The sequence below is a fragment of the Panthera pardus genome, unplaced genomic scaffold (assembly GCF_024362965.1).
Source record: "Panthera pardus isolate Hobbes unplaced genomic scaffold, ASM2436296v1 HiC_scaffold_13, whole genome shotgun sequence".
NCBI classification, from domain to species: domain Eukaryota; kingdom Metazoa; phylum Chordata; class Mammalia; order Carnivora; family Felidae; genus Panthera; species Panthera pardus.
The window spans coordinates 119457589-119471603 of record NW_026526688.1 but is presented as its reverse complement, the minus strand read 5'-3'; the positions used below and the strand labels follow the sequence as shown (position 1 = coordinate 119471603).

The window sequence follows — 14015 nt, the reverse complement described above, 5'->3', positions numbered from 1 at the left end:
AAACATCTGACTTGATTTCTGCTCAGGTCATGATCTCACAGTTTGTAAGTTTGAGCCCCACATCAGGCTTGGTGCTGACAGTGTGGAGCTTGCTTGGGATTCTCTCTTTCCCTCTCTCTCTCTGCCCCTCCCCTGCTTGTGTTCTCTCTCTCTCAAAATAAATAAATAAAATAAAAAATTATTTTTAAATCATGTTTGGAAAATTCTTGGCCATTTCTTCAAATATTTTTTCTTCTCTCTCTTTCTAGGGCTCTAAATTACGCATATGTAAGACCACCTGATACTGTCTCATAGGTCACTAAAAGTATCTTAATTTCTTTCTGCTTTTTATCTCTGTAGTTTAGATAGTTTTTACTGACTATTATTAAAGTTTATTTATCCTTTCTTCTATAGTTTTCAATATGCTGATCAGATCACCTAGTGAAATCCCATTTTGATCTACAATTTTCCAGGGCCCCTGCGTGGCTCAGTTGGTTAAGTGTCTGACTTCAGCTCAGGTCATGATCTCACAGTTTGTGAGTTTGAGCCCCACATCGGGCTCTGTGCTAACAGCTCAGAGCCTGGAGCCTGCTTTGGATTCTGTGACTCCCTTTCTCTGCCCCTCCCCTGCTTGCACTCTGTCTCTGTCTCTCTTTCTCTCTCTCAAAAACAAACACTAAAAAAAATTTTTTAAGTAAATAAAATTTTCCGTGGTTCTTTTTCTTTTTTATTTCAATTTATCTTCCAGGATTCCTGATCCATATATTATATTCATCTTTTCCTTTATATTTTTGGACATATTGCTATTAATGGTTTTAAAGTCACTGGTTGCTAATTCCACAATTTGTGTCATTGTTTTCTTTTGAGTCATATTTTCCTACTTCTTCATATGTTTTGTCCTTTTTTATTGTCCATTGTGGGTACTACATTGTAGAGAGTATGTAGTTTGGTCTTCCTTTCAAGAGTGTTAAGGGTTTTTTTTTTTTTTTTGGTAATAGGCAATAAATTTACTGGTGAATCACCTGTTTTTAAAAAGATGAGTTTAGAGTAGCCTTTATTCTTGGGTATGTTCTTTATCCCAATAGCATGATCTTTCTGGGGTCAAACCTGAATCCTCAGATTGTTCAGTGATATCTCTTCATCCTGGATAATTGGAACTTCAATGTCTCTTATAGGTTCTCAAAACTTCTGGAACCTCCATTTAGCTTTTAGATCCCTGGCATCTATCTTTTTCCAGTAGGCTTTGCAGAGTCTGGTTCTGCACTAATACTGCGTAATATTTATTGATTGACCAGAGGTGACCCCTATGCATATTTCTGAGCCTTTCTTTCTGTGGAAATTCCTCATTTCTGATGCTCTGCCCAGAGAGATTGCTGTTCTGTTTGGACTCTACTTCCTTGTGTCATGGTTTGGAACATACTCAGTCAAAAAGTGAATTCGGGGGCGCCTGGGTGGCTCAGTCGGTTAAGCGGCCGACTTCGGCTCAGGTCATGACCTCACGGTCCATGAGTTCACGCCCCGCGTCGGGCTCTGTGCTGACAGCTCAGAGCCTGGAGCCTGTTTCAGATTCTGTGTCTCCCTCTCCCTGACCTTCCCCTGTTCATGCTCTCTCTCTCTCTTTCTCAAAATAAATAAAAAAAAAAGTTAAAAAAAAATTTTTTTTAAGTGAATTCGGAGCTCACCTCAAGTGTTTCCATTCTCTTGTGGTGTATAGCCCAATGCTGTGTCTTGTCCAGTGTCTTCCATTATTGCTTCAAGTATTTTGTACAGTTTTACAGTTGAGTAGGGCAAGCTCAGTAATTGTTACCCTGACATGACTGAAGTCCACATTTTGACAAATCTGAAATTGCAGTATTTTCTACCATTTATATAATACTAATTTTTAAAAAGTATTTAGTATTACTTATTTGGTGATACAAAGAAGTAAAGCCCTCGTGTCTGCTTTTTAGGCATTTATATCCACTTAAGAAGATTATATATATGTATGTATAGTTAAATTGCAGTAGAACAGTATGTTATCAAGGGTAAAATCACCAGTACACATAAGTGTGATAGCCCTTATGTGGACAACATACCTATAGGTTACAGAGAAAATACAGAGTTTCTGGGCAGAGGTCGGATTTGAGTAGAGGCTTAAGGAGTAGGTGATATTTAAGTTGGGAAGATGGCATTTCAGGATGCAAGGCTACTGTGAAACAAAATACAAGGTGGCAATGAGCAAGCCATTTTTGAATGATCAATCTGCCTATAATAAAGGGTTTGGGTTAGGACATAGTAATAGGTGATGTTTGTAATATGATTTAATGTAATATAATAAGCTGAGTGAGGGCTTTTGACTTTATCTTGTAAGTAATATGGAAATAATATGAAAGGTGCTTAAGGAAGAAGAAACACCACAATAAGGGAGAATCATAGGGAGACTACTACTATCATTCAGAAGTGAGGCAGTGAAAGTTCAAGTAGGATACAACAGTGGGAATGGATAGGAGGGGCAGATACAAGAAATTACACAAGGAAGAAATCAGCAGAAATCAGTTATTGATTATGTGTGAGATAAGGAGAAGGAAAGGAGGAAATGGTGACTGCGTATCTGAGACAATGATATACTGGCAGAAATTGGAAAGTCAAGAACAGGGCCATTGCTGCAGGAATAATTAATTTGATTTTAGATATTAGAGAGTTGATAGTATTAAAAGATTGTAATTCGTTTTTGGGGAGCCTGGGTGGCGCAGTTGGTTAAGCATCTGGCTCTCGATCTCAGCTCAGGTCATGATCTCTAGTTTCGAGCCCCGCATTGGGCTCTTGTGCTAGTGGTGCAGAGCCCTCTTGGGATTCTGTCTCTCCTTCTCTTTGCCCCTCCCCAGTTTGTGCGCTCTCTCGCTCCCTCTCTCAAAATAAATAAACTTTAAAAAAAACTTTAAAATACTATAATTTGTTTTTTAATCATATCACTGTTTAAAGCTAGCAGCCATGTATTAATATTTACATTTTGTAGGTTTTAACAGTACTAATTTTATTTGTGTTTACATCACAGTATTTTTGGCTAATGTACTTGTTTCCTTTGTGTTGGGAACTGAATAAGCAAATACAGTAAAAATGAGTACAAATTTGGGCGGCCGGGGGGGGGGGGGGAGTTGTGAATAGGACCCTAACAAAGAAAATGTAATTACTGAATTACCACAATGACTAACCCATGCCATACACACCCTCCATTTCCCATGGCACTTACCATGTTGCATTGGTTTTCCTTATTTGTCTTTCTGCTTACTAAACTGTCACATTAGTTGGCTTTTGCTGTATAAAAATTTACCACAAAGCTAATTAAAACACAAACATTTGTTATTTCTCTCAATTTGGTGGGCTCTGTGGGTCATCTGGTCTGGGCTGGCTCTGCTGACCTCTGAAGTCTTCTGGTTGCTCATCTGATGCTGTTTGCTCTAGGGGTGCGTCAACCTGGACTGTGCCTCCCTGCCCCACATGATCTCTCATCCTCCAGTGGCAAGCTCAGGCTTGTTCCCTTGGCAGCAGTGTTCCACGAGAGCAAGAATGGTTGTGGCAAGTCTTATTGAAGCTTGCATTTAAAACTCACGCTTCTTTCTCATTCTGTTGTACAGACGCAAGTAACAGGCCTGCCAGGATTCAAGGGATGGAGAAATCGATTTTACCTTTTGTTGGGTAGAGTTGCAAAGAATGTTGGATCATTGTTTTCAGTCTACCACAACTGTAGGCTCTGGGAGTGCACTCTTGTATACTTTGCTGTCTTTGGTAACTGACACATTAGAAGCCTAAATATTTTTTTAATGAATGACTAAATTAATGAAGGGAGCAATGCATTCAAGAAATATTTCAATATACTTTAGTTTTGTTTTTTTTTTTAATGTTTATTTATTTTGAGAGACAGAGTGTGAGTGGGGGAGGGCAGAGAGAGAGGGAGACACAGAATCCAAAGCAGGTTCCAGGCTCCAAGCTGTCAGCACAGAGTCTGACGTGGGGCTCGAACTCACGAGCAGCGAGATCATGACCTGAGCCGAAGTCAGACGCTCAACCGACTGAGCCACCCAGACGCCCCTCAGTATACTTTAGTTTTAAAGATATACATACTTTTATCATGTCATTAGTGAATTATGGTGTTTCCTATGGACATATTTCAGAAAGAGAGTCTCTTGATTTTCCTTCTATTCTTTGTAATTGAACAAAGGAGATATTTAAAACAAAACAAACTAAAAAGCAACTACTGCTTGAGCTATTATTGTTTGGCATTTTTACCTTCACATTTGATTATCTCAGGAAGAACTCACTTGAGTGCATTGTCACAGTCCTATTCTGCTTTTCGGGTGCTATGGGTAGACTAGCTCCAACCAGAACATTCAGGAAGCCTGCAGCAAAGTGCTGTATTAAAATGAATAAAATTAGAGGTCAAGAAAAAGATCGCATCTGCCTCTTAGGTAAATGAACACATCATAGTCTGTGGAGTCAAATTAGCTAGCATTACTCTGTCAACCTCAGCAAATGACTTACTGTCTGTAAACCTCAGTTTTCTCATCTGGGACCCTATTTCTCAGGAATATTGTGAAAATTAAGTGAAAAATGTGAAGCACCAGCTATGATTCCTGATTTCTGGGAGGTAATCAATAAAGTTTAGTTCTTTCTACATGTGAACCAAAGTCATATGATGCCTTTCATCAGGGTTTCTCTTTCTTGGTATTATTGACATTGAGGGTCAGATGCTTCTTCATTGTAAAAGGCTGTCCTCTGCATTATGGGATGTTTAGCAACATTTCTAACCTCTACACACTAGACCATCCACCTAGTGTGACAGCTAAAGATGTCTCCAGACATTGCCAAATGTCCCTAGTGGCAAAATGCAAGCATTTTATTCAACAGTGGTAAGGATAGGGTTAAGGAGGGAATGTGGCAGTGTGCCTATAAATGTAGAATAGGAAAGAAAAGTACTTGATTCTTAGACAAGATAGGGTACGTTCGGGGCGGCATGGCCGTAGACATTTGATACTTCTCAGAAAGCCTAAAACCTTCACTGTCTCTATTACTCTTCCTTCCTGTAATTTAATATAAACATATATTTATTATGCTCTAACAAAATGGTTAACATTTACTATGTCCCATTAACTATGTTAATAAGCTTTGCATGAGCTACTAGTTGAATGTTGTGTATGTATCTGCCATCTCTGTTAGAGTGGCATTCCATTGTGACAGGGACCTCACACCGGCTCCAACCGCAATGTGTTTGTACTTATGAGGTAGCACTTCTGCATTGGTCACATAGTCTCATTGCACTCAAATAAAACAATCCAGAGCTGAAGATGGATTAAGGCATGGAAAAATATGGAAAATGAGTTTATATAAATCTGAATGCAGTAGATTGCAAATATTGTTTTTTTTCAAAAACTTTTAAAAATCAGCTATTCTGAGGGGCGCCTGGGTGGCTCCGTCGGTTAAACGTCCGACTTCGGCCCAGGTCACGATCTCGCGGTCCGTGAGTTCGAGCCCCGCGTTGGGCTCTGGGCTGATGGCTCAGAGCCTGGAGCCTGCTTCCGATTCTGTGTCTCCCTCTCTCTCTGACCCTCCCCCGTTCATGCTCTGTCTCTCTCTGTCTCAAAAATAAATAAAACGTTAAAAAATTAAAAAAAAATTTTTAAAAATCAGCTATTCTGAGAAAAGCAAACCCACCATTAACTTTTCTTTCATCATCATTAAGCCGATATCTCACAAGAAAGATGTAAATAAAAAGCCCCTTTAAAGTTAATTTTTTTCTATTATATTTATTATGAGGAGGATTCCAGTAGTGCTTAGAAATTTTTCGCTCATTTATACTTCATGTTTTATTCACTATATGTCATTAATTGTTAAAGATGTCACAGTTAAACTTCATGTTCAGCACAGCATTTGATTTTTCTCTTTTTTTTTTCTTAAAAATGTCTATTTCTAATCAAATAAATGAGTTAGAAAATTAAAACATGGGAATGTATAACTTAGGGAGCAATAGTCTCCATGTCACTACATATGGATCCAAATTATTCTTTTTAACAGTTACATAATATATAAGGTGTGAATGTAGCATAATTGTAATTAAACAATCTGCTATCAAAGGACATTTAGATTGTTTCCAGTTTTTTTTGTGTGGCAATGCATATCCTTGTCCTTATTTATTGATTTATTTTTGCACGCTTACTCATATAATTCTTTAGTACAACTTTCTGGACGTGGAATTACAGAGCCAAAAGATAGTCGCAGTTGAATGTTTCACATTGAATGTAGCACACATGTGTGTATGTCTTACAGTACACTTCCTCCAAAAAATTCCTCTATGGAAAGAAACTCCAGGCATGCATGGGTGGCTCAGTTGGTTAAGCATCCGACTCTTGGTTTCAGCTCAGGTCATGATCTCACAGTTTGTGAGTTCGAGCCCCACATTGGGCTCCGAATTGACAGCTTGGAGCCTACTTGGGATTATTTCTCTCTCCCTTTTTCTCTGCCCCTCCCCCGCTTGCTCTCTCTCTCTCTCTCTCTCTCTCTCTCTCTCTCTGTCAAAATAGATAAACCAAAAAAATGTTTTTAAAAAGGAAAGAAACTCCAGCATAGCTTTTCTCTATATCAATTTATCATGCAACAGAAAAATGGTGAAAAGTCACTCTTTTTCTTGTCATTCTTCCTCATACCAGGATAAAGTATTAAAATTACACCTAAGTAGGGTCTGTTATAGCTGAATATAATCTTAAAAATAGAGACACTATCTCTCTGATTCCCACCCACATCCTCTGAATGGCATCTGAAATTCTGTTTTTCCGACTGCAGATTATGACCCATTAGACGGTCATGAAATCAATGGGTTTGAAAAGTTTTGTTTTTTTTCTTTTTATGAAATCTAATAGAATAAAAAGAGTATGTTCTCTTACAGTGGGCCCTCAAAAAATGTGAATATATCTGATCCTAGAAAATATCTCCAGTTATAAGAAAGGAAGTGGCCTTGGCCTTGCTGCCTTCACTAACAACTCTTTGTGCTGGCCTTTGGTGTCAGTGGTGAGATTGTCACAGATGTGCAGAAAATAATCCATTAGGCATTTCATGTAGCGCTCGTCACATATTCGGAACATAGCCAGTTATAACATTATGCCTCTCGTGTGAGAAATACACACAATTCCCTGGAGAAGCTGTTTTTATTGCTAGCTAGTTACATTTTCTATTTCTCTTTCCACGGTGTGAAAATTTTCCTGAAAGCCTCAACCATTATAGGAGAGATGCAGAGCTTAAGCCCATCTTCTCACCAGTCAACCCAATATCTTCCTTTCTGTTTCAAGGTCCTTCCTCAAAAGCACGGAACTGTGCAAAGGGAAAGTGAGAGGAAGGGCTCAGGGAGTAGGGGGGCAGTAGGGGCTTTCCCTGGTCTTTCCTGATCCTTTAGTTCCAAAGACTTATTTGGTATTTCAAAACTTTGTAATAAACCCTGCTTTTACAATTAATGCAAATAGTACTCAATGATTCATCCTTTCCAAATAATTCTTGGTTTCTTTTGACATTTTATTTTTAAATTATGAATTAACATTGACATCACTGTAGGATTACAATCACCTCAGCTCTTCACAGTGAACTTAACTATCTTACAAAGCTTGTAAAAGTTCATATTTTAATCACCACCTGGGTATCTCTTGGGCTGCTGTTGGGCTTTTAAAACTGTGATCTTTTGCCACACATTTGTGCAAAAATCATGGGGATGATGTTGGCAAGAGGACTGTATTTACTTGGGTAGCTTGTCCTGTGCCTACAGGTTAGAGATCTTAATTAAAGTTTTTTTTTTAATGTTTATTTTTATTTTTGACAGAGAGAAAGAGACAGAGCATGAGTGAGGAAGGGGCAGAGAGAGAGGGAGACACAGAATCAGAAGCAGGCTCTAGGCTTTGAGCTGCCAGCACAGAGCCCGATGCAGGGCTCGAACTCGCAGGCTGCGAGATCATGACCTGAGCTTAAGTCAGACGCTCAACTGACTGAGCCACCCAGGCGCCCCTTAATTAAAGTTTTAACTACAGTAATGATCATGATAAGAATGAGTTTTAAAATCAGAGTGAGGGCCACTTGCTATTGAATCTATCCATTCAAAGTTCAGGAAACCATCCACAGATGTATGTACACATCTACACACACATACATAATCAGAGTAACAGGTACTGAATGGATTCTGTCATTTTAGTAAGTCAACAGTCTCACCTCTGTTTTGAAGACCATGTGCTAAGATTGTTTGAGAGGATTCACGTAGTCAGCTCACATTAACGGAAAACCTAAAGATAAAAAAAATTGTCTTAATATTTTTCTTGGAAGTTTGGAGTCCTGTAGTGTTCTAAGAATAAGGATTGTTCCCAAGAGTATTATAACTGGTATTAGCACTGTATTTCAAGGTAACACTTATTATTTTATTAGTATTCTTTAAATACCTGAAATTTATTATAGTGATTCTTTTCTTTTAAGTGTTTATTTTTGAGAGAGAGAGAGAACAAGTGGGGGAGGGACACACACACACACAGAGAGAGAGAGAGAGAGAGAGAGAGAGAGAGACACAATCCGAAGCAGGCTCCAGGCTCTGAGCTGTCAGCATGAGCCTGATGTGGGGCTCGAACCCACAAACCGTGAGATCATGACCTGAGCTGAAGTCAGACGCTTAACTGACTGAGCCACCCAGGCACCCCTATAGTGATTCTTGAATATAGATATATACCTAAGTACATATAAAAATCCAGGTTTACAAAAAGAGTTGTGATTTGTTCTTTCAATAAGCATTTGTTAGCTAACATAACTCCAAGCTCAACAAATTCTACTGTTTTCAAAGGTCCATCCCATCAAAACCTTTCATTTTACATATAAGGAAACAGAGGCCATATATCCAGAGTCACACACCCAGCAGTGGAAGAACTCTGGAATTTTGAATCACTTAATTCCTTTCTATGGTATCAGGGCAATTTTCCTTTATTTAACTGCTTATCTTAATTGATTACAGTTATTTGTAAATCTTCAGCAGGAATATTGCATTATAAATCTTTCTTATTTGAGACAAATATTTCTTTAAAATCTGCACGGAGTTCTTATTCCATAGGATGTAGCCTTTTCCCTTTTGCTGAAGCTGGACACTGCTTTGTATCCCACTAGCAATCCTCACAAGGCTTGTCCACTCCTTATAAGTCACAGAGGTCACTAGCAGGAGAGGATTTCATTGGAAGCCAGGATCCTCTTTGGAGGACTTTGTCCTTACTAGACTGTTAGGTAATGTAGTCATTAGGGTAAAGACTAGACTGTTGTAATAACGAGACCCCACGATACACGAGGTTAAAGAACAAGGGAATTTATTTCTTTCTACATCACCACCAGCGTCAGCTGCCACTTATCATCATCTATGTGGTAGAGGCTGGGTCTTCTTCACGTCTAGGTCTTATCCAGCAGGAAAGAGAAAAAGAAACAAAACCACGAAGGAAGCATGTCAAGGACCTAGAGCAATAGACCTGGGAATGGCACGCAGTAGTTCCAATGGCCCACCGGTGAGCGTTTCATCAAATGGCCATCCCTAATTCTAAGTGTGAGGCAGGAGGACCTTCTCGGAGCTTCTTAGCTCAAGAAGCAGGTAGAAAACTTGGACACAGTTCTAGGACCATCACAGAATTCTTGAAAGGTTGGAAAATAATCTGCACAAAGAGCTAAGACTAAATCCTTCAAGTCTAGATGGTGACAAAAAGGAATGACCTAAGAATGTGAGTGTGTATGATCTTTATGCAGAGGATGGATTGTACCAGACTCTAGGACACTGTTGTGAGCTTGACATAAGGATTTCGGATTGTACATAAGTGTGAATTCCTCGATGGTGCAATTTTCCTGCTGTTAGATTCAGATTCCAAAGAGGAACTACTCTTTTAAGGAAGATGTTCCCCTCCTAAAATCTTTTTAAAAGGATTATGTTTGGTCTTACTGGAATAATATGGTTTACTCCTGCATGGTGGGATTCTTTTTTTTTTTTTTTTTTAAGTTTATTTATTTCAAGAGAGACTGTGAATGAGGTTTGGGGGTGGGAGAGGGAAGGCAGAGAGAGGGAGAGACAGAATCCCAAGCAGGCTCTGTGCTATGAAGGCAGAGCCTGACAAGGGGCTCCATCTCACGAACCATAAGATTGTGAGCCCAGATCAAGAGTCGGACGCTTAACCAACTGAGCCACCCAGGCGCCCCCTACCTGATGGAATTCTTTTTTTTTTTTTTTTTAGTTTTTTTTTTTCAATATATGAAATTTATTGTCAAATTGGTTTCCATACAACACCCAGTGCTCATCCCAAAAGGTGCCTTCCTCAATACCCATCACCCACCCTCCCCTCCCTCCCACCCCCCATCAACCCACAGTTTGTTCTCAGTTTTTAAGAGTCTCTTATGCTTTGGCTCTCTTCCACTCTAACCTCTTTTTTTTTTTTTCCCTTCCCCTCCCCCATGGGTTTCTGTTAAGTTTCTCAGGATCCACATAAGAGTGAAAACATATGGTATCTGTCTTTCTCTGTATGGCTTATTTCACTTAGCATCACACTCTCCAGTTCCATCCACGTTGCTACAAAGGGCCATATTTCGTTCTTTCTCATTGCCACGTAGTACTCCATTGTGTATATAAACCACAATTTCTTTATCCATTCATCAGTTGATGGACATTTAGGCTCTTTCCATAATTTGGCTATTGTTGAGAGTGCTGCTCTAAACATTGGGGTACAAGTGCCCCTATGCATCAGTACTCCTGTATCCCTTGGGCAAATTCCTTGCAGTGCTATTGCTGGGTCATAGGGTAGGTCTATTTTTAATTTTCTGAGGAACCTCCACACTGCTTTCCAGAGTGGCTGCACCAATTTGCATTCCCACCAACAGTGCAAGAGGTTTCCCGTTTTTCCACATCCTCGTCAGCATCTATAGTCTCCTGATTTGTTCATTTTGGCCACTCTGACTGGCGTGAGGTGATATCTGAGTGTGGTTTTGATTTGTATTTCCCTGATGAGGAGCGACGTTGAGCATCTTTTCATGTGCCTGTTGGCCATCCGTATGTCTTCTTTAGAGAAGTGTCTATTCCTGTTTTCTGCCCATTTCTTCACTGGGTTATTTGTTTTTCGGGTGTGGAGTTTGGTGAGCTCTTTATAGATTTTGGATACTAGCCCTTTGTCCGATATTCTTAAGTGTCATTCCATTCTTACAGTTTTGTTTTGTTTTGATATATAGCTCCAGAATGGCAGAAGACGATTCATATTTGGGAGCACATGAACAAGTGAGTATTATAATTTAACTGATAATTTTTAATAAACGTAATTATATTTTAAAATATATAGAAACAGCCACCATATTTATCAGGAAAACTCTAAAATTGGTAAAAATTTATTTTAAATTGTCTTTGCAGTTTCCTTGTCCCTACATGTACGGTCAGAGAGGACATGCCATAGAAAATAAGTAACTGAAACCCTTTCATCACACATACTGTTGCATAAAAATTATATATCTACAGATCAAATGATAACTACCATATTAATTTCCTAGGGCTACAGTAACAAATTATCACAAACCACGTGGCTTAAAAAAACGGAAATATATTCTCTCACTGTTCTGGAGGCTAGAATACCAAAATCCAAAATCAACATGATGACAGGGTTGGTTCCTTCTGGAAGTTCTGAAGGAGAATCTGTCCCAGGCCTCTCTCCAAGCTTCTGGTGGTCACCAGCAACCCTCTGTGCTCCTTGCCTGTGGCTGCATCATTCCTGCAGACCGCCTTCTTCCCTGTGTCTCTGTATCCAAATCTCCCTCTCTCTTGTCTGATGCAGTCACCAGTCATTGGATTTAGGGCCCACCCTTCCATCTGACCTCATCTTAAGTTGATTACTTCTGCAAAGACTCTATTTCTAAGTAAAGTACACAGGTACTGGGGATTAGAGCTTGAATGTATCTTTTGTGGGGGGAACACAAAGTATTTAAAATTCATCTGATGAGGAGGAAGATTAGTGTAGTGAAAAGACCTTGGCCTTAGAATTCGAGTATCTTTATGTAGGTGCTGGCTGCCACTGAACAAACAGCTCTTTAAACTTGAGGAATCACTTACACCTGCCTCCCCCCAGTCCCACTTTTCTTATTTGCAAAGAAATAAGGAATAGGAATGCTGGCCCCCCCACTCTAAGGGGTGTTGAAAAGACTGAATGGGCAATGAATATGTTTTAGGAACATAAAACTGTTCATTATAATTCTATTTTCAATTAAGAAGGGATACCAACTTTTTCGCCCAACTTTTTACTTTGAAAAATTTCAGGCCTATAGAAATATTGAATACTCAACAAATCTTTGTTGGTTATTAATATTTTGCTTCTTCCCCATCTTTCCCTCTGTCTCCCTCTCTCCTGCCTCCCTCTCTTTCTCTCTGTGTCTATACACACATAGACATGTGTTTTATATTTTTTATATTATATGTATGTTAGATAAACCATTTGAAAGCAACTTTCAGGCACTAGGGTAAGTATAATAGCAATATTAAATTTTTAATGTGATGATTTTTAAGAAGTATTTAAAATATTGAGATTTATTCATTCATCAGCTGTTTGTTGAGGCATTACTACATATCAGAACATTGACTAAGGAGGACTACAGAAGTGATACACACACCCTAATATAGCTGCCATTCTAATACAAGGGACAGAGGTATGAACAGTTTCTATATGGTGATAAATGTCATCATAGTATTCTGCACAAAATGAGCCAGAAATGTTGAAAGGGATTGCTCTACTACCTGGAGGGCAGAGCAGGATTATGAGTGACTTTCCAGAGAAAGCCCATGTAAGCTGCGATTTGGAAAATGTAGTTTGCTAGGTGAGACAAAGAGAGGGAAAACTAGGTACCAGGACACCCTAGTCCAAGATTCGTAATCATTTCACATTAAAACTTTGGTGGCTACCACCTAAAAAATGGATTTTCCAAATTTATACATGCAAGCAATCAGGAAAATAAAACCAAAAGTGAAATAGTTTATAAGGGATCTGGTATCACTTCTTCAAATAAAATGGGCTTGTGTAGCATTCATTACTGTTGATAATGTTCTGATTTATTTAGAAAGAATGGGTAGGCATAGCTTTTCACATTAAGATGCTCCTGTGGAATTTTATTATACAAATGGTGTTAGAGGGATCAATCTAGGAACATTTTCTTTGATTACAGCAAAAAAGATATTTGGCTACTCATATTATCAAAACCTGTGTTTTACCTTTCACTTTTAATATGCTGTCTCTAACATTTAAAGGCAAACTCTAACAAGCATGTTCTGCTTGGTTTTAGACCATGCTTTCCTGTCTATACACAGGAAATCTTATCAGCAAGAGATGGTCCTTTATGCCACACAAAAGTAAAACCTGCTGAAAACATTCATTTCGAGAGTTTTTCTTATGTGGGCACTTTTGTGATCATCAGCAACAGGGGTGGGGTATGTTCTGATATTTCCATTTTTGAGGCAAGAGGTCCTTGTAGTATGGGTTTTTTTTTTTTCTTGTCTGAAGCTTAATGGCGTATATTTCCTGAGGTTCACGTGTCCTCAGTGAGCTATCCTCAGTGTTTTAATGTATTCTGGAATTTGCTCTCCAACCATAACCTAATATACAATGCAAGCTGCAGGGCACAACACGGCTTGTCTTCCTTGTCAGAAGTGGAATGTGTGTATCTCTCCTCAGACCAGTGCTCTGCCCTCTACTCAGTCATTTTAGCCACCTGCAGGACCCTAAGGACGACATTAGTTGCTAGGTCATCTCTTCTGCTCTGAGACTGCTGAATACTCTCTAATACGGTGGGGCCTGTTTTTGCAATAATGTTTTTTGATTCCTATATTTCCTTTCCAGTGAACAATGAATAGCATAGATGAACTTTACTCTTAAGCATTGAAGTGTGGAGCACATTTGCTGTTCCTCAATTGAAAATTTGCATACCTCACAACTGGATCTGAAGCGTTCTTTATTTAAACTCTGTATTTCTTACGTTTCATTTAACTAGGCATA

General features: G+C 39.0%; 1 protein-coding gene across 2 annotated transcripts in view; it reads left to right on the top strand.

Moving 5' to 3' along the window:
- NFKB1 (nuclear factor kappa B subunit 1) overlaps window positions 1-14015 on the top strand; it is a 118318-nt gene that overhangs the window by 13959 nt on the left and 90344 nt on the right. For both annotated transcript variants that reach the window (XM_019415962.2, XM_019415954.2), the window contains exon 2: window positions 11218-11263. In XM_019415962.2, the coding sequence (XP_019271507.2) occupies window positions 11225-11263 (39 nt within the window). In that variant the 5' untranslated portion in view covers window positions 11218-11224. The remainder of the gene's footprint in view (window positions 1-11217; window positions 11264-14015) is intronic.